Source organism: Centrocercus urophasianus, unplaced genomic scaffold (genome assembly GCF_019232065.1).
Source record: "Centrocercus urophasianus isolate 14NV4802_14NV808 unplaced genomic scaffold, USGS_Curo_1.0 seq_23, whole genome shotgun sequence".
Lineage (NCBI taxonomy): Eukaryota > Metazoa > Chordata > Aves > Galliformes > Phasianidae > Centrocercus > Centrocercus urophasianus.
The window spans coordinates 16,328,455-16,346,591 of NW_024884789.1; the positions used below are offsets into that span (position 1 = coordinate 16,328,455).

At 41.6% G+C, this 18,137-nt stretch overlaps 1 protein-coding gene across 1 annotated transcript; it reads right to left on the reverse strand.

Annotated features, from left to right (window-relative positions):
• Positions 1 to 4,745: 4,745 nt before the first annotated feature.
• CHRNB4 (cholinergic receptor nicotinic beta 4 subunit) lies at positions 4,746 to 17,664 on the reverse strand. The gene is made up of 6 exons (XM_042824118.1): positions 17,367 to 17,664; positions 12,898 to 13,043; positions 11,569 to 11,613; positions 11,335 to 11,444; positions 7,453 to 8,425; positions 4,746 to 5,534 (listed from the first exon to the last, which is right to left on the reverse strand). Exons 1-6 carry the CDS (start codon positions 17,419 to 17,421, stop codon positions 5,394 to 5,396), a joined length of 1,470 nt encoding a protein of 489 aa, XP_042680052.1. The 5' UTR covers positions 17,422 to 17,664; the 3' UTR covers positions 4,746 to 5,393.
• Between the last annotated feature and the right edge of the window lie 473 nt (positions 17,665 to 18,137).

Consider the following 18,137-nt stretch of genomic DNA (forward strand, 5'->3'; position numbering starts at 1 on the left):
TATTAGGAGGAAGTTTTTCACACAGAGGGTGGTGAGGCACTGGCACAGGTTGCCCAAGGAGGCTGTGGATGCCCCATCCCTGCAGGCATTCAAGGCCAGGCTGGATGTGGCTCTGGGCAGCCTGGGCTGCTGGTTGGCGACCTGCACACAGCAGGGGGTTGGAGCTGGATGAATATTGTGATCTTTTTCAACCCAGGCCATTCCATGATTCTGTGATTCAGTTTGACATACATAACTTGCCAGGATCTAAGTGCAGAGTGATGAGATCAATAAGAGCAGAGGTTTGAGTTGGAGGCCTAGCGTGGCCAAAGTGTATCAGAGTAACTGTCTTTGGACAGTTCTTTTTTTCATGAGTTGGGAAGGTGGAATTGAGGAAAGGTGTAAGATCCCAGCCTGATCCCAAAAGTACCTATTGTTGAAACCTTTTGGGGAAAGAAGATGAAGGACAATGGGGCGTTCTATTTGAAGTTCTGCTAAGGTTACTCTTTATGCATTGTCCTTAGAGAGCTTCTTAAGACTTGTGGGTTCTCACTGCAGAAATAAGAGTTTTAATCTTTTCTTACTCTCATGAAATACTCTGAAATTAAAAAAGAAACAATTCCCCCAAAGAAACCAACAAAAAAGCAACCAAAGGCCTTTGGGTAAGGGTTATCCTCTATCAACCTTTCAGAGCCCCAGCATTTGATTTGTTTCCCTTTCAGTCAAAATTGAGGTTTGCAGTGTGGCTCATTCCCCGGGTGCCCGTCAACTTCTGTGTTAAATTGTGTATTGCTTTTTGCCTCCCCTGGAACAGCCAGGTGGCGCAGGGCTCTGCTGCACACATCCAGCAGCTGGTGCGGAGGGAGGAAGAAGGGAGAGAGCACAGTGGGACTGCACCCTTCTTTTTGGTGGTGGTGAGAGGGAAGCTGTGTGGGACATGGGACTGTACCCACCAGGTGCTGCTCTCCCTGCTGCTAGGGAAGAATAAACGACAACCCCGTGTGGTGCTGTGTTAAGAGGTTGTGCTGGGAGAATGAGCAGCAGGCAGGATTCAGCTGCTGCTGGCACAGAGCTTGTTTATCTTGTTTGCTCTATCTCTCAGAGCATCATTCACTGCGTCCCCAGACACATGCTCTTAGGATAATTTCTGTAATTCTATTAGCTTTGAGGAAATAGGCTTTACTGTCCATTTGATTTTATTTCTTTTTCTTTTTTTCAAGAGAACACAGGCGTTTGGTCTTGTAGCTTAACCCTTTATGGATACGTTTCCTTGTCCTTCCTTCTCATTTTGCCTTCGTGCTTTCCATGAATGAGCAGCATTTTAACTGGGATTCGTGTTTGTTTCTTTTTAGCCCCAGCTGGAAATGAGCTAAAGCATCAAAGGCCAGATCACAGCCCATGTTCCCCAAAATTCAGTGTCTAAACCAGAAGAGTTTGGAAACGGCTGATCTCTAGAGGCAGTGAAGAGCCATTGTATCCAGAAATACAGGTATTTTGTTTATTTGCCAAATTGCTGAAATGTCCAGCTGTGTTTGAATGCACAGATATTTTGTCTCTAACATCACATGGTGGTGCTCCTGGTGAAACCAGCTCAGGTTTGTAGGAGGATTATTTTCTATGTCTAGGGAGAGTGATACAATAAGAACACGTCACCATGACTGCATTGCAGAACTACTCAGAAGAAGGATTCGTACAGGCAAGGGGAAGTTCATCCACCTAAGAATATCTGCAACAGCAAACCACGTTGCCTTTGCTTTTTAAAAACCCCATGTCATGTCGTGCCCCTACTTTGTGTGTTTCTCTGTTAAGATCTGTTAAGATCAAATCATGACCAACTCATGTGATGAGAAGATTGTTCCCCCACTCTACTCTGCAGTAGTGGTGCTTCTGCTATTAAAAGCTGTCTGTGCTGGTCTTCATTTGCTTTCGCTGTGGGAGTGCAGAGACAATCTCAGATACACTCACCTGGAGGCAGATGGCACACGTGTGGTGGTGCTGGCAGTGCTGCACACCCTGAGGGCACGCAGGATGTTGTATTCAAGGATTTGGTAATGGTAGGGAATGGAGATGGTATCACCAGAGCCTTTTCCTCACTAGAAGGAAAGCAAAGGTTGGTTGTATGCTTTCACTTAAAGAGTTTAATGGAATGATCATGTTCTTTTTTTTTTTTTTTAATGGAAAACGTTGCTGTAAAAACCTTGATTTGTTTGATGAACTCGAACCTTGTAGTTGTGTTGATCTGTACTCTGACATTTTTAGTGCTTCCATTTCTCTGGAAAATTTCTATTTTTGAAATTTTGTCAAGAAAACAAAATGGAAAACCCTGTGATTGTCTGACAAGTTAAGCTGGGATGGCTTTATTTTTACATACGTGGAGCTGCTGAGAGGTAAATACAGCATTTCTGAGTTCCAAACTGCAATTCTATGAGGACAAAGTTCTTCAAAACTTTTATGACTTGGGTGAAATTTTCCATTCTGAAGTTTGCTGTGGATCAAACTAGTTCTGAAAAATTTACAGCAATACAATCATTTTCCCGAAGCACAACTAGGGAAAAGTATATTGCCTTACTCATGATTAAAAAGGTGTCAGGTGGCTCTGGTACATGGAAAGCACCAGAGCTCACCATATCCTGAATGAGGAGACCTAACTCCTAAGGGATGCTCCTGGGGACAAGGGTGTGCCTTTTGAGAGCCCCTTCTGTGTTTGTCAGGTCAGAGGCTTCCATTTGCTTGAACTCTGTGGTGGCTGCCTGCTGAGATGCCAAATCATTTCTGAAACTTTTGTCTTTGCAAGAGATAATTAGTCTGAAGGAGCCAAATGTTGTCAGTTGTGGCTGCTTGTGAAGAGTAAGACTGACTGTGAAGCAGAAGTTCTGGGGGCCTCAATTCAATTCCATTCAGGCAGCATCAATTGGAGAAGTGGAGAAGATGGGACTGGGGAGGGGGGTAATGACTGGTAGGAGGCTGATGGCTGAGGGTGCAACAGAGAGAGAAGTGCTGTTGTGGGGAGAGGAGCACAGAAAAGGGCCTGTGCTTCAGGCATGTCCAGCAGCAGTTTGCTGGGTGGACTGCAGGGTTTGAGGCTGACTCACTGTGTCTCTGGTTGCCCCTCTCTCCTCGGGAACGTGCAGTGGTTTGTGACAGCACTGAAGTCTGTGCTGCCTTGCTCAGGTTTGCTGTTCAGGGTTCATAGAATCATGGAATGGCCTGGGTTGAAAAAGATCACAATATTCATTCAGTTCCAACCCCCTGCTGTGTGCAGGTCGCCAACCAGCAGCCCAAGCTGCCCAGAGCCACATCCAGCCTGGCCTTGAATGCCTGCAGGGATGGGGCATCCACAGCCTCCTTGGGCAACCTGTTCCACTGCCTCACCACCCTCTGTGTGAAAAACTTCCTCCTAATATCCAACCTAAACTTCCCCTGTCTCAGTTTAAAACCATTCCCCCTTGTCCTATCACTATCTACCTCATAAACAGCTGTTTCCCCTCCTGTTTATATGCCCCTTCAAGTACTGGAAGGCCTCAATGAGGTCTCCCTGGAGCCTTCTCCATGCTTAACAAGCCCAGTTCCTTCAACCTTTCATCATAGGAGAGGTGCTCCAGCCCTCTGATCATTTTAGTGGCCCTCCTCTGGACCCACTGCAAGAGCTCCACATCCCTGTTGGACGTGGAGGGTTGTTGTGGGATTTAAAGGAGCTCCACCTTTACACTGTCTGCGCAGCACCGGCAGCTGCTCTGGCTTCCCTCTGGCTTCTCTGTAAGCAGAAAGAACTACCTAGCAGCTGGGACATTGTGTGCACATGTGCTTATGATATTCTATGCCATGGCAGCTGCTGGCAGATAAGGTAACACAGAGGAGTCTCCTGGGATAGGCAAAGTGCTCCTCCATTCCCTTGGGTTGCCTCTCAGCTCACAGCCACTGTTTCTGTTGCTGCAGCAAAACAGCTGTGCTATTTAGGTTTAAGATTAGACATTCGAGGTGAGAGAAGCAGGTTTAACCCCTTTGAATTCCACACCTTCATCCAGGCCACATGGGGTATGTCCAGAGCAGTTAATGTCTCGGAGAGGACAAGAGCATTGCCACCCCTAGGGAGAGGTGGGGAGGTAACACATAAGTCAGCAAAGGTCCTGGAATTTCTTTGAAAGTTGGGAAGGTTTCTGTGACATGTGCATATCTGTGTCATTATCTGCAGTGATCTAGATAGGGACATCACTAAGTTCTACTGAAAGCAAATCAGGCCAGAGGTGTCTCCAGAAGCAGCCTGCTGAAGAAGACAGCTTTAAGTGTCTGCTAATCCTCCCCCAGGACAGGTGAGCCAGATCCACTGCTCAAGTAGTGAACTTTACATTTGTTCACCATTCATTTGTAGCTGTCAGTGCTTGTAACATTGGTGTGTGTCCTGATAACACCTCTAGGAGAAGCTGAGGTTGGTTTAGCTTGAAGAATATCAGGACTGTGCTTGTCTTTGTGGAAGTGAAGAGGTAGGCTATCATGGTGTTTGGTGGGATGCTCAGCCATCCTTTGCCAACACACTACCTGTGCTATGTGCTTTTATAGCACACGTGTGTGTTTAGGATGGTATTTAAACCTGCTTTAACATCTCCTCAGCAAAACATGCAGGTTTGTTCTCAGGTGTCTTAGCCACCTTTCACAGCTGGTTTGTCCCCAGAGATGCTTTCTTCTTCTGTTAGCCTTAGATTCATGAAGGTGTGTGTGAATGCCACTTAAAGCTGTTAAAAGTTGTAGGAACATCTCAGGACTATGTATAAAGGAGAATTTTTGCATTTTATTCACATTTTGTCACCAAACAGAGCGTATAAATGTTAATATTACATATTAATTTGGCCTCTGTTGATTAACCTACTAGCAGGGACAGCACAATGAGAAACCAGAAGTATGGCTCTGTTTCTCAGTTCCGTCTTAAATATCACAGTCAACACAGCTAAACAATGATTCCACCCACCAAGCTCTGTATAAATCAGACACAAATCATTCTGATGCATTTGAGGAAATAAAAGCCTTCTTTGTAGTATGGAAACTGCAGTGTTCTAAGGAAAGAAAATGGCTTTCCTGAGGCAATGTATATAAAACACCCTTTTAATAAATAATCCTTGTGAGCCAAGCTGGCATATTATACAGGAAATGTCTTTCTCTAATATTCAGGCTTCAGAGAGTTGAAAAAAGAGCCAGAGATCATGAGATCACCAGAAATACTGAACTCATTGGGAAAAATGATTCTTTTTTTTTTTCTTATGTATTTTTTCCTATGAAAATAATGTTGCTGCTTTCCACATCCCTTCTGTAAATCCACTGGGAGAGCAACTCGTCTGACATCTCTCTGGATTTAGCAGAGGGAAACTGAGAGCACGATGAGACCCAGCATCTATGTAGGCATTGGCAGTTTTAGATAAGAGCTAAGGGTTCGTGGCAGCGATGTGGTTTTGAAAGAGCGGCTGCAGAAATAATCCAACAGTCCCCAGAACACAAACAAGGACAAATATCCAGAGAAACAGCCTGTCCACTACCATGGCAACATACTTCCAGTCTTCAATGACCTGGAAAAAAAAGCCAGTTAAAGATATTAGCAATTTGTCATGTTATTCTGCTCTTCCTCTTGCTGATGCAGTCTTTGTTTATGAAAATAAAAGGAAGCAAACCTCAAGGTCCAGGGAACAAAATGACTTTAGACTTGGGAAGGAATTTTTCTCCTGCTGCCATTCCCAGCAGTGGAGAAAAAAGACTGTAAATATTTCTGAGCTGTCTTTGATGTGTGAGGTGCAGGGTATGGCTGCCTGGTGTTCCGGAAGGACCTACGGTGTAATCCAATTAAGGATTCTTTTCTTTAATTTTAATTTGCAGATGCTATTAATCTCTTTGGACAAAGAGAAAGAGTAATTATTGCTGTTAAACAAGGTTAGCCTCTGACTTTTCTTACCGGCAGTCTTCTTATCAAGAGACTTAATGAATATTAATACTGTTGCTTTTATTAAAATCCCCTCGGCTTTACATGTGTTGTGTGTGGAACAGATAAAATAAGGCTAGTCTTGGATTCTGTTCTCAAACTGAAGTGACTTTCTGGCTTTCATTGCAAAGGATGAATATATCAATCTTTGTTTGCATCTCAAGAATGATTATTTTTCCTCTGTCATTGATCCTCACTAAACGTGGGACATTGTCACCCCAGTGACTTCACCATGCTTGTCATTATCTCGTCTCCTAGATTAGAACATGACACATTTTTCCTTCAGCACACACTTCTAATTCCCTCTGCTGCTAAGGGCAATTTTGCACTTCTGAAATGAGGCTGTAGTAAATGCACACTAACAGTTATCAGACCGTGATCGTGAAGATAGCAGAAATTAAGGTTATGAATCCATAAAACAGTAAAATGTGGTATCAGAGGACCCTGTGTGAAAAGCATTCTATTCATTTTTAATGCATGAAATACCCTTGAAAGTTGCTCTTAGTCTCAGATGGATCTTTTAAAATGCAACATATTCTTGCAAGGATTTCTGAGCTATTAGAAAACTTTTTGCCTGTTCTGTGAAGTGTGCTTCTTTTCAGTCAGTCTCAATGCGTGTAGGTCGTGTTGAATGTTAGCATCTGATCTTCATTTATATTGACAGTAATTTCAGTTAATAGAAAACATGAACTACTCAGCAGCATGTTCCTAAGGGACTTCTGCAGTATCAGAAGCCAGGCTTCATTTAGTCTGCTTGGCAGGAATGAAGAACTTACAGTCCTACTGGGATCTGGGACTGAGCAGGATGACAGAGGGGATGCTTGGCAATTTTCCTTAACTGTGATCTAAACAAAACTCTGCACCACCTGAGTATTTCTGAGCATTATCTGTGGTGTGTTTGCACCAGCTGTCATGTGCTGCCTCGTAGCTCAGGTAGGGCATGTGAACAGGACAGCAGCAGCACTGCTTACGTGTGCCCTGAATGCTGTCCTTCTCATAGCCAATAACAAGTGTGATTTAACTCAAATGGAAGAAGTATCGGTTCTGCTGGCATTAGGATTTTGATTCTACCCATCATGTTTGCTGTAGCAGAGCAGCTTAATAGCAGCTTGTCTTGCTGAATTAGAGACAGAAATCTTCAGGTGTTCTCAAAGGTTGAGCTGTAGGTACACTGGTTAATGTGAGCTGATGTGTTGCAGGCTGTCTAAATATGATGGGGAAAAATATTTTCAAATAGAGTTCTCTCTGACCTGGCAGTCAGCATTACTGTTTTCTCTGCCAAACACTACCTGAAGGTGACAAGACAGCTTTTTCAAGGGTGTTTCCTGACTTACTGATCAGCGTTCTCTTTTTGTGTGGTTGTAGTAATTTACCAAATTCATTAAGTTTTTTTTAACCCTTAGCTAGAATATCTTGAAAACCTTCAAGGTAGCTAGAGAATGCAAATCTCCTTCCTGAAGGAAAGCATGCTACAGAGGAGGACGAGGAAAGAAGTTTGGAGGTTTACTTACACTCTGGTCATTGTCATCACTTTTCATGTGCTCTGCTATAAAGCTGACTCCATCAATTGCTTCTTGGACTTCGGGAGAAAATTTTGTGCCTGTTCTTAACCTAAAATCTCGATGGCTGCTGACATTGTCAAGAGTGTCAGTGATTTTCACGTCGTACTTTTTGGCAGAGGCTGTGTTCACAAAGTAAGTCGAGTTCTTGTAGAAGTCAGCTGTGTCCATGCAGAGATTCTCTGCTCTCGTCTTTTTGCAGTTGCACGGCTTTTGCCGTGGTGAATTATTTTCTGGCCGCTTCATGAACAGGTAGGCTGGGAGTCTTTCAAGGAAAACCAGCTTTACCCACGGAGGCATGGTGTGAGTGCTTGGAGATCTGTGGTGGACATTGAGTACGCAGACACTGGTAACTATGGAGAAGGTCACCAGTACCATTGTAAACATGAGGTACTTCCCGATCAGTGGAACATCTAGAGATGTTGGAGGAACAATTTTGGAGATCAGCAGTAAGAACACGGTCAAAGCAAGCAACACGGATATGCATAAGGTCATTTTTTCGCCGCAGTCTGAAGGCAAGTAGAACACCAGGATGGCTAAGGATGTAATTAGCACACAAGGAATTATAAGATTGATGGTATAAAAAAGAGGTTTCCTTTTAATAATGAAGTCATACGTCACATCAACATAATTGGGATCCAAAGGATTTACAGTTCTTCTTCCTGGGAGTGCTACAATGTCCCATTCTCCACTTGGTGTAAAGTCATCCATGCTTGCCATGGAAGTTTTAAGTACCATATCAATTTCTGTATGATCATACGTCCAAGACCGGAACTTTAAGGTGCAGTTTTGTTGATCAAATGGGAAATGCTTAACCTCAATCTTGCAGGCACTCTTGTAAATTGCTGGAGGCAACCAGCGAATGCTCCCATTATTCTGTACAATTGCATTTGTGTATAGCGAAACTTCATATGTACCATCCGCACTGATGAAAGAAACAGGACAGAAACAGGAGAGAAGACCAGCAAACATTAAGAGGAAAAGTTAAAGACAGAAAAACTTTGTCAGTTTTTGCCTTGTGGGCCTCAGCTGCTGGAGTTAAAGCTTAGTAAGGTTTCAATATTGAATTCTACGTTGTAGGCAGCTATATAATTTGGCAGGGAGATTAATGTATGCATTTCTCCCAGACAGAGAACTGATATTTTGTCCAGTAGTTACAGTAAACAATTTTTATAAAATGATTATTAAATAAAAAAAAGTGCACATTTTATCCAAAGAACTCGAAGCATGTTGAAATATTTCTTAAAGTGATTAAGGCTTGTAGCATCTTTGAAAGCCGCGTAAAAATGGGATCATTCAGCATGAAAATGGAGGTACCTTTGATTAGGAACACAGCCACAGCCAGGAGCACACAGCAACACTCCCAAATGACTTAGACAAGGAAATAGGGATGAGCAGTTAGCTGGAAATGCAGGGAGAGTGCAGGCAGAGAAAATGTAATTATGTGGTTTATAATTTATCACATCATTCCAGTTAATGTTTGCGTGTTACAAAACCAGGACAGACAAGCCACGGAGTTCTTAATGCCCACAAATGATCTTGGCTTTGTATCTCCTCCGAATGCTGCACTTCCCCAGGAGAGTCTCCTGTGTTATGATGGGCCTTTTAGTTCAGGGAGAGGATCGTTGTCACTCAGCATTCAGAGTGGTTTCCTGTCCACTATTTCTGGGCAAGCAACGTGGGGGTTTTTAACCCACCAAGTGTCCCCAGGCAGTCACTCAAAGTGGTCAGTTGCTGAGGAATATTCTTGAAATCTGATGTTCCTGAGCACGTTCAGTGTATTATTCCAGATGTGCTGTGCAACACCTTTCACACTCGGCCAATCTTAATACCAAAGGAAATTACTGCAGCAAGGAGGAGCAGCTGTCAGTGACTCTTCTTGACATTTGAGGAAATGCAGTTGCTTTTATTGACACTGGGTTAGCACTGTTAGACTGCAAAAATGAGTCTAGACGAGATACATCCCATCTCTTTTTGATAAACAAATGCAGTTGTAAAGAAATGTGTGTAACCTAGAGATAGTATGTAAATAAATGTATGTAATGTAGAGACAACGTGTTGAGTGTAAAAAATGAAAGAGAAAAATCAAAGCATAAACCAGTGAATATCAACTGGCTGTGATTAACTAGGGCCCTTTACTGCAGTGGGACATCTGCTCCTTAGAAGTTAATAAAGCAGTGTCATTAAAATAGCTGTTTTGGTGCTAAGGCTGACCTTTCTAAGCAAGGAATTGCTACAAGCATCCAAGGCTTGGCACCTGTGTTGCTGCTCTCCAGATCCGTTACGTTTGGCTGTGCAAAGGCTTCCTGTTGCTGGTGACACCATGGTGGCTGGTTCAGTAGGCAGTGGAACAACCAGAAGCAGAAGCAAATGGCAACAGTGCTAGGAGTCGTTAGTTTTCTGCCATTCTGTGGGTTGTTGTTTGTCTGTTTTGGTGTTGTTTGTTTGTTTTTAGTAAATAAACGATATCTTTCTGGCATACTCTGTCTCCCTGACTTAGATTTATAGTTCAGGCATATGACACAGTGGGTAGACTTCTGGGCTGACAGTATGTGTGAACTTTTGCTGGCTGCCCTTGGCTCTGTGTCTGATGCCTATGAAACATTGCTTCTGCAGGAGAAAGTTGTAGGAAGGAGATGATCCTTTATCTAAGGTTTAATTTGAATCTTTGTACTGCTGTAAAAGTTTTGATGTGGGGAGGCTTTCGCTTGTTTCTGTGCATTTAGGAAGCTTTCAAAAAGTGTTCCTTGCCCCTACAATCCATTAAGCATTACCATCTGGGGAATACGGAAGAAAGAAGCCAGAGGGCAGTGTCACAATTCAGCAGAACAAGATTTGAGCAGGCAGAATACATCCTAATCCACTGGCTGAATTATTTTGTGACTAACGCAGTAGTTTTTGGTATTTAAATATTTCTCTAAGCTCATCTCTAGCAGTAGGATTCCAGGGACTTAATTCAGATATATATAAACTTCCTACATTTCCCATCTGTACATGTTAGTAAACCATTATGTATTCTTGAATTCATTGGTTTTCAATAGTATCATGACATTGCATTATACATTTCAGTTATTGTGTGGTTTTGCTTCTTGTTTGTTTTTCTTAAAGACTTGATATCATTTACTTCAGGGATCTGCTGCAGACTTAAACCAAACAGACATAAAAATTGGCAGTTATTTGTTGTGGAAAAGCAGTATTGGACTATTCTACCAAGCTTTTCTTTTTCTTAGTGCTGTGAAGCAACAGGGTCAAATGTTGACAGATTCATGATATGTTCTTATAATCGATTTTGGAATCGATTTTTGAATGCTTTATGAAAACAGAACATAATCTGGTTTTGAAAATGAATGTTAACTGGCAGAATTCTGATGCCTGTGACTTTGTAACAGGCTTATGACCTGGAGTCTGTGTTGAAAGGACAGAAAAAGAAGTAGGAGGCAAAAATGTAGCCGAGTGCCTAAAGTATGGGATAGAAATGCCTTTTTGGAAATGTGGTCAGTGTGCAGCTGTGCTTGTATCTATAGCTCATGCTTGCCATGTAATCTAATCTGATAAAGACTTGTGTCTCGGCTGTAAGCCTCCTCATGGATGTTCTGGTGTTGTAACAACCCATGCTGCAGACATGGCCCAGGTCTGCTGGAATCTCTAAGACTTTGTTTTGCTGAAGTCTTGTAGGCAAACACCTCTGTCAGATATACTGGATTCTAGCTATAAGTTACCAAATTTAGCTTTGGAATTTGATAAGACCTATTTCATTGGTTCTGATGCTTTTTTTCTTGATACACGATTATGATTTTGTTTGCTGTCTGCATAAACTATGGATGTTCTACTTACTTATTGTAAAGCACAATGTCTGGCAGCCAGATATGTTTTGCAGGTATTCTCAGCATATTTATTCCTTCGTAGTCAGAAGGCTTCCAAGCCAAACGATAATCAATCCACTCCTAAGAGAGGAATTGTACAGTTGTGATGGCGGTATCCAGACCAGACAACAAAACAATCACTATGATGGAGTGAAAGCAGTTGTGTTTGTGGATTGCAAGAGCATGCTTCTGTGGGTTTTATTACCTGGTTTAACCAGACATTTGTAGTCATGATCTGCTCTCGTTCGTTCTGCAGGGGAAGACAGAGAGAAAAGTTGTTCAATATTATTGCAGCAGTGTACTGTCAGTAATTCTCCATGTATATGGCTCCAAGTGGCTTTTGACAAAAACAGTTGTGACTGGTGTGAATGTTGCTACTTAGGAACAATTTCTCCCCACAAGCTGATTTAATTATTTATTTTTTTCCCCCTGAGGATTTGATTTGAAACAGAAGGCACACTTTGGCCACCAGGAGCCCAATAATTTGTTTGAAGTTTATGTAAGGTTTGTCGTGAAAGCTCTTGGCTGGCAGGCTCTGCTTCATGGAACTGGCAGAAGTTTCTCTGCTGCAGATCTGTGCATCTGGGGTTCTACTGAATGAACAAGATAGGAGATCAGAGAATTGGGAAGATTTCTACAGAAAAAGAAAATACTTCTTTGCTGCTGAAGATGCTTGGTATTCTTAGAGCCCATAAGACCATTTATTTTTGCCTTCTGCCTGAAGAGAGAAGGCAAAGGGAGACAGGGACTGAACTGCATCATTCTTGATCCCTGCCCATGCAAAGAACCAGCTGTCTGCATCTTTTTCACCCAGGAAAGAGCAGCAGAGCTCTTTCTGCCCCAGTTCATGAAATCATTCCCACTTACGTGCTAGATTTTATTCACGCTGCTGTTAATGGCTAAACCTGACTTGGCATCAACAGTCCTTGGAAGGACTGTTAAACACATGTTAACTTGGAGTAAAAATGTCTTTCAGACCCTCTGCAGTCAATTTTATTGAAGATGGGGAGTTGCTTACATGAGAATTGATTTAATGGTTTATGATTGATATTTAGTGATTGATTTAAGCTATTCCAGACAGAACTAGCATGTCTTTCTTTTGGTAACATTTCACTGTGCTTTGCTGATATACTGTGGGATCTTAAGCTGTCTTCCTGGCTTGTTTTCATACCAGTAAACCACATTTTGCATTTTGCAAAAAAAACGGCTTAGTATTACATAGACAGTACAGAATAGATCCTGACCTAGTGTAACTTCTGTCAGCTGCACTGAGGTAATAGAATGATTTTGATTTTTGAACAGTGGGATTTTACTGGATGAAGATCTGGCTCTGTCCTTATTGCTTAGGCATAGACTGATCTTGCTGTTGTAGATGCATTCTGAAGTAAAACCAGTAAATTGCATGTATGGGCCCTGCCTACCAAATATTATGTAAATTATAAAATAATAGGGACAGGTAACAACAGTCTGACTTTTACTTATATGCTGTGCAGACAGTAATGAGTTAAAAAGGAACAGCTTAATTTGAGCTTACCACACTGATGAGCTGTGCCAGGGAAACCTGCAGTTCTATAGATACCAACTGGGATGAGTTGACAGCTGGGCGAATTAACTTGTTGTACCTGTCAGGACTCAGTAGGTGGTTCATTAGCTTTTCCTCAGCATCTGCTGCAGTGCTTCCTGTAAGACATCAGATATGGGGTTACAGAAGGGACACCAAGGGCCAAGCTGTGGCAATCACAGAATTCCTGTGCATCACATCATTTTCATGAAGTAATGAGGGCCTTTGGTTTCTTAAAGATTGTTGTAGGCTTGCATGAACAGAAGGAATGGTGCTTGCACCAACATCCTGCTGAAGTGGGCTGTCTGTCACAGAGCACAGATTAAAGCAGGTAACTCAGGGTGCTGTGGGTTTCTTTGCACAGAATGAGGTAAAGCTCAGATTGACAAGTACTTTTGGGAACTCAGTTGCAGAGCAGAAGCAAATCCACGCTCTTATCAGCAGAGAAAGAGAGTTTCAAAGATCTCAGTGAAGGGAGTCTGGGTGTGACTTCGCTCTTCATTGTCATAAGAGGCAGAAAAATGATTGCAGTCACACTTAGAAATTGAAAGAGCGATCAAGGTGAGCTGCAGAAGTCACAGTGATAGCATGCTCTTTGGTAGGCTGCAATGTTTCTGTTTCACAATGATTTTGTATGGAAATTAGAAGTGCTAATCTAAGCCTTACTTCATGTGGGGAAAAAAAACCCTGATTTGATTTGGACTAGCAGAGATATTTCAATCTTAGACAGTCGAGGCTGGAGTTCGGTAACTGCAAAATACAGGACCAGCAAGCTGCTGTCAAACCAGCCTGAACATTCTGCATGGAGCAGAAGGACCTATGGCACAACTCCAGAGGTAAACGCATCTGTTCCATGTTCTTACTCATGCTTTTTGATGACACTTTTCAAACCTCTGTTGGCCACATAATAATAGTGATGCCTATGGTCCTGGTGATGTGCTGCTGACTGTACTGACCCCTTGCAGGGGAGCAGTTCTGTGTATGTAGAGTAATTCTATGTTGTGTGATACACTTGGCAGGGATGGACATAGGCATTTTTGAGAACAGATTCTAGCCCAGTGAATGGATTGATTCTTCAGTAGGAAAGGGTACCGAGCTACCCCAAAAGTGCAGAAATGAGAATAGTGTCACTGCAGCATATTTGCTTAATTGTTCTCCAGAGTGGTTCCACTCAGTAAAGCACCACATACAAGTGTTTTAAATTTACTGTGCTTTTTATGCTGTAGCATATCCATGAGATCCAGAGAAAGGCAGATGTAGAAAGACCAGAAAGGTGTATGTAAGCAGCCAAGGTCCATGTGCAATTTAATGTATAGTTTCCACGAGAACTGGGCTCCAGGCTACTGGAGAGACACAAATCCCTCTTGAGATTTGATACTTCTGAATTCCACTCAGATTAATAAATACTACAAGAACTTCTTGTTTATGATCCAGTAAGCAAGCAGAGGGACGTGGAAGAGAGCTTTGTTAAACAGATCTTTTATTTTTCTATGAGCTGCTTTTTCACTCGTGCTCTGGGGACAGGAAGAGATAATCACCAGGCTCGTTTTAATTCTGTTGAAACCAGTATGTGCTATGGCACAAACATTTGTGCCACATGTGCTTAACCATAACGACGTCCTTCAGAGCAGGCTTCTCAAGTACATCCCAGGCCATCTTGGAGAATACCAGTGTTGTGTTGGTTTGTTTTCTGATTCACACTTGCTTTGCACTTGTTTCCAAGTCATTATAAAAGCCCTTGTACCATGTAATATTTTAATATTATGTTCATTCTCAGTGTAAGCCTCCCTAATCAAAGGCTTATCAAGCTAGAGCTATGCTGATCCTCGCTAAGCTTCAGATTCTGTTGGTTTTTGTTTTTTTTTTTCCTTGTGTTTTGCAATTAAGATGGAGCTAAATTTGATACTATGTAGAAAGTGGGACTGCACCCCAGGAACGGATCATTTTGTGTTTAGAAGGCTAGCTGAAAAGCCTTGTGGTAGCTACAGAGAGAATCTTAGTTATTTTTGATGTTTGTGGTCTCTTTTCAACAAAAATCGTGCTGCTGCGTGTGTAACTGATATAAGCAGACTGCTGCAGTTCAAATATAAGTAGATTGTCGTTTGGTTTGTTTCATACAGTGCTCACTGAGTGCTGCTAGCAAAGAGTGAATTCTTGTTCGAATTGTTTTCACTGTCAATAAACCGTGCAGATGAATAATTGCCACGACATATTATAAAAATGGTTTGTTAAATAATGAATCCCTTGGAGATTCTCCTCTCTGTTCTTAGGGAAGGGGCTCCCACAGCGAGGGATTATTCTATTCAAAACTGCCACCTCATCCCAGCCTTTCCATAACTTAATCATCAAGAATAAATATCAGAAGGGCTACTTTCATATTTCAATTCGGTGCTTATATCCAATACCACTAGGTGTCAGCAATGCACTGCTTTAAAGGCTGCTAGGTCCAATCTCCTGTAAATAAAGTATAAAAACGAATGGTTCTAGAATCATTTTTATCATCTATTTTCCATTACCAATATTGTTGTAACCAGATGTCACCTAATGAAAACAAAATTACTGGTCATTCAAGTTTGTCCTTTGTGCATTTCATGATGTTCATGACTGCACTGGAATACTTACGTTTTTTTTCCTCAGAGTTGAAAAAAATGCAAGTGCACTTTTTTCTGCTCATTAATTCTTTTTTTTTTTTCTTCCCAAAGTAGCAGTCATCAACAGAAATGTTACAGGGAGCAAATGATGCTTTTGGACAGATGACCTTAGCAAGACTGATGAAGCAGCCTTCATCTGGGGGTAGACTGTATCTGTGTACTGGAAACAGTAATTGGGAAAAAGTACCAGAGTGGATCCTGAGCTAAAGAAATGGTAGCCTCACTGAACATGCTGCACAGCTGGTCCGTGTCAAGGAGAGCCCATTGCCTATAGCTTGCAGTGCAGATTCTGCAGTAAGTTTGTATTCTGTGTGGGAGTTATGACCATTAAAAAAATTGCTCCAGGATGCTTCCAGTTTCCCAATAGAAGAAACAAAAACAGATTTGATTCATTACCCAGTGTAATTTTTACCATTCACATGGTCTAATTTATATAAAACATGAAATATCTCTTCAGGCTGTGCTCCATTGCTTATTTTCATAGTGGCATTACAAATAAGTTAGGTGTGAATAGAACAGAACATGGAGCAATATTGATAGATACAGGCATGTGCACAGTTATCACTGTCTAAATGGTAACATTTAACATAAGCCATGTTTCCCCATATCCCTGACCAGACATTTTAATAGCTGTTGAAATAATATTTGCTTAGAAAGATAGAAATAATACCTTAGAAATAATACCTTGTACAACAGACTGTCATTTTTGTTCTTTCCTCTATCACATATGATTTATACCAACAGTGGTGACATACCAAATTCCCATCTGTAATTAGGAAATAGCAAGTGGGATGCAGCAACAAGATAACATTTATCTTCTCCGAAATCACTTAATGATGTTGTTACTTTTCAGTGGACTCGAGTAAAAAGGTTAATATAGTGTCTTACAGTAATGTGCACTAATTTGGAATGCTTATTGTTCCAATGGAAATAGCAGTGAATTCATTTTATTGTAAAGACTATTTTAATTTTCCCACTGCAATTAATGGGAATAAAAAGGAAATGCTAATGAGTTTAAAAATATGTAATCTAAGGTAGGCCCTCGCTCTGGTTCCATAGCAGATGTTTACAAAAGCTGCCTTTCAGTAACTGAAGAAGGAAAAACATGGGTCGAATTGGTAAATATGAGAAAGATGTGATTTTGTCCTGATTCAGTTTCGGTTTCGCTCCAGACCCTTCAGTGGAGTCGCCCTGTGGAAGATGCTCCCATGGTAAATGTTCTGTGCTGCTTCTGAGCTGTGCGTGTTGGCTTAAACAAATGCAAGAAATGCTGATGGGCTAAAAAAAACCTGGTCTTAATAGGCGTTTATATTTTTTAACATGTATTTATATATTACAACTTGATTTAATCACTAGTTACATACAAATCAAACAATTAGGAAGTGAGAACTTAGCAAAATACATGAACTTGGGTGAATAATTGTAGAGAAGATCTGTCTCATGGCTTATGTCCTAGTTCCATTTTTATTTTTTCTCTGTCACTACTTGCTTTTCCTGTCACAGATGATCGTGGAAAAATTGAAAGGAGCATTCTTTAGTGGTTATCACTGCAATCTCCTATTACTCTGTCATTTTATCTCCAACTTACTGTCTACATATCCACAACAGTGGATTTGCTGCTATCTAATGTGCCAGAAACAACACTAAACAATATATTTCATGCATCTTCTTGAAGTCTGCAAGCTACTGAAGTGGTAGAAACGGCTTGAGAGCTTATATCACTGTCCTACCTCCCAGCCACAAAAGCTATCACTGCTCTGCAAACTGTATGTGAAAGAAAAGATCACTTACCGTTGAAATAGAAGGAGCCCACTACAAAGAGAAAGAGAGTGCACGTATTCCTCATGGCAATAACAGGAAGAGGTGGTTACTGCTCTTCAATTAAGACAGCTGGCAGTAGGCTCTGTTGTCAGGGTTGCACAAGCAAGAGATGTAAAAGCAATCCTGAATCTTGGAGGTATTAAATCCCTGGAAAGAGGCAGACAGTAGGACCTGGCAGAAGCATTCTGCAAAGTGGAGTTTTCATAAGCATTGTGGTCCCTCCCCCTTTGCAGCTGTTTAAAGAGCTTTGTGTAGAGGAAAAGCACATAAGAAGAGGGAACATAATGTGATAATGTTGAATGAGAGGAAATGAAAGAGCAAGCTAAGGAACATGATCCGCAGAACAAAACTGCTTAATCTGTGCTACTAGATAACATTTAGAAGGCTTTCTGGTTAATAAATGCAGGAGTTGGGAGCAGCAGCGTGAGAAGAGCTGGATGTAACTTTGTGCTGTAGGACTTGTTAGTAAAAGTCACGTGAATAAATTATAGACCTAGCAGAGGTCATCTTCTACGTCAAGAGAAAAGCTTGATTGCCTGACTACAACACTCTGAGACACACACGAGCGGTCCTATGAACCAGAACTCCAAAAGGCTTTTTGAGAGCAGCAGAAGAGAGAGGGGGAATTGGTTGTCAGCAGCATTTGGCTGGATTTCGTAAGAACATAAATGCAGCCTGCTGATAAATGGCTGTAGCCATGAAGATTCTCCAAAGGAATGATAGGGGAATTCTGTGGAAGTT

Coding starts and splice junctions, on each gene's coding strand:
- CHRNB4 (XM_042824118.1), bottom strand. CDS start 17,421: ATGAGGAATACGTGCACTCTCTTTCTCTTTGTAGTGGGCTCCTTCTAT. Junction 13,044..17,366: donor GGGCTCCTTCTATTTCAACG/GTAAGTGATCTT, acceptor GATGTCTTACAG/GAAGCACTGCAGCAGATGCT. Junction 11,445..11,568: donor CAAATGTCTGGTTAAACCAG/GTAATAAAACCC, acceptor TTCCTCTCTTAG/GAGTGGATTGATTATCGTTT.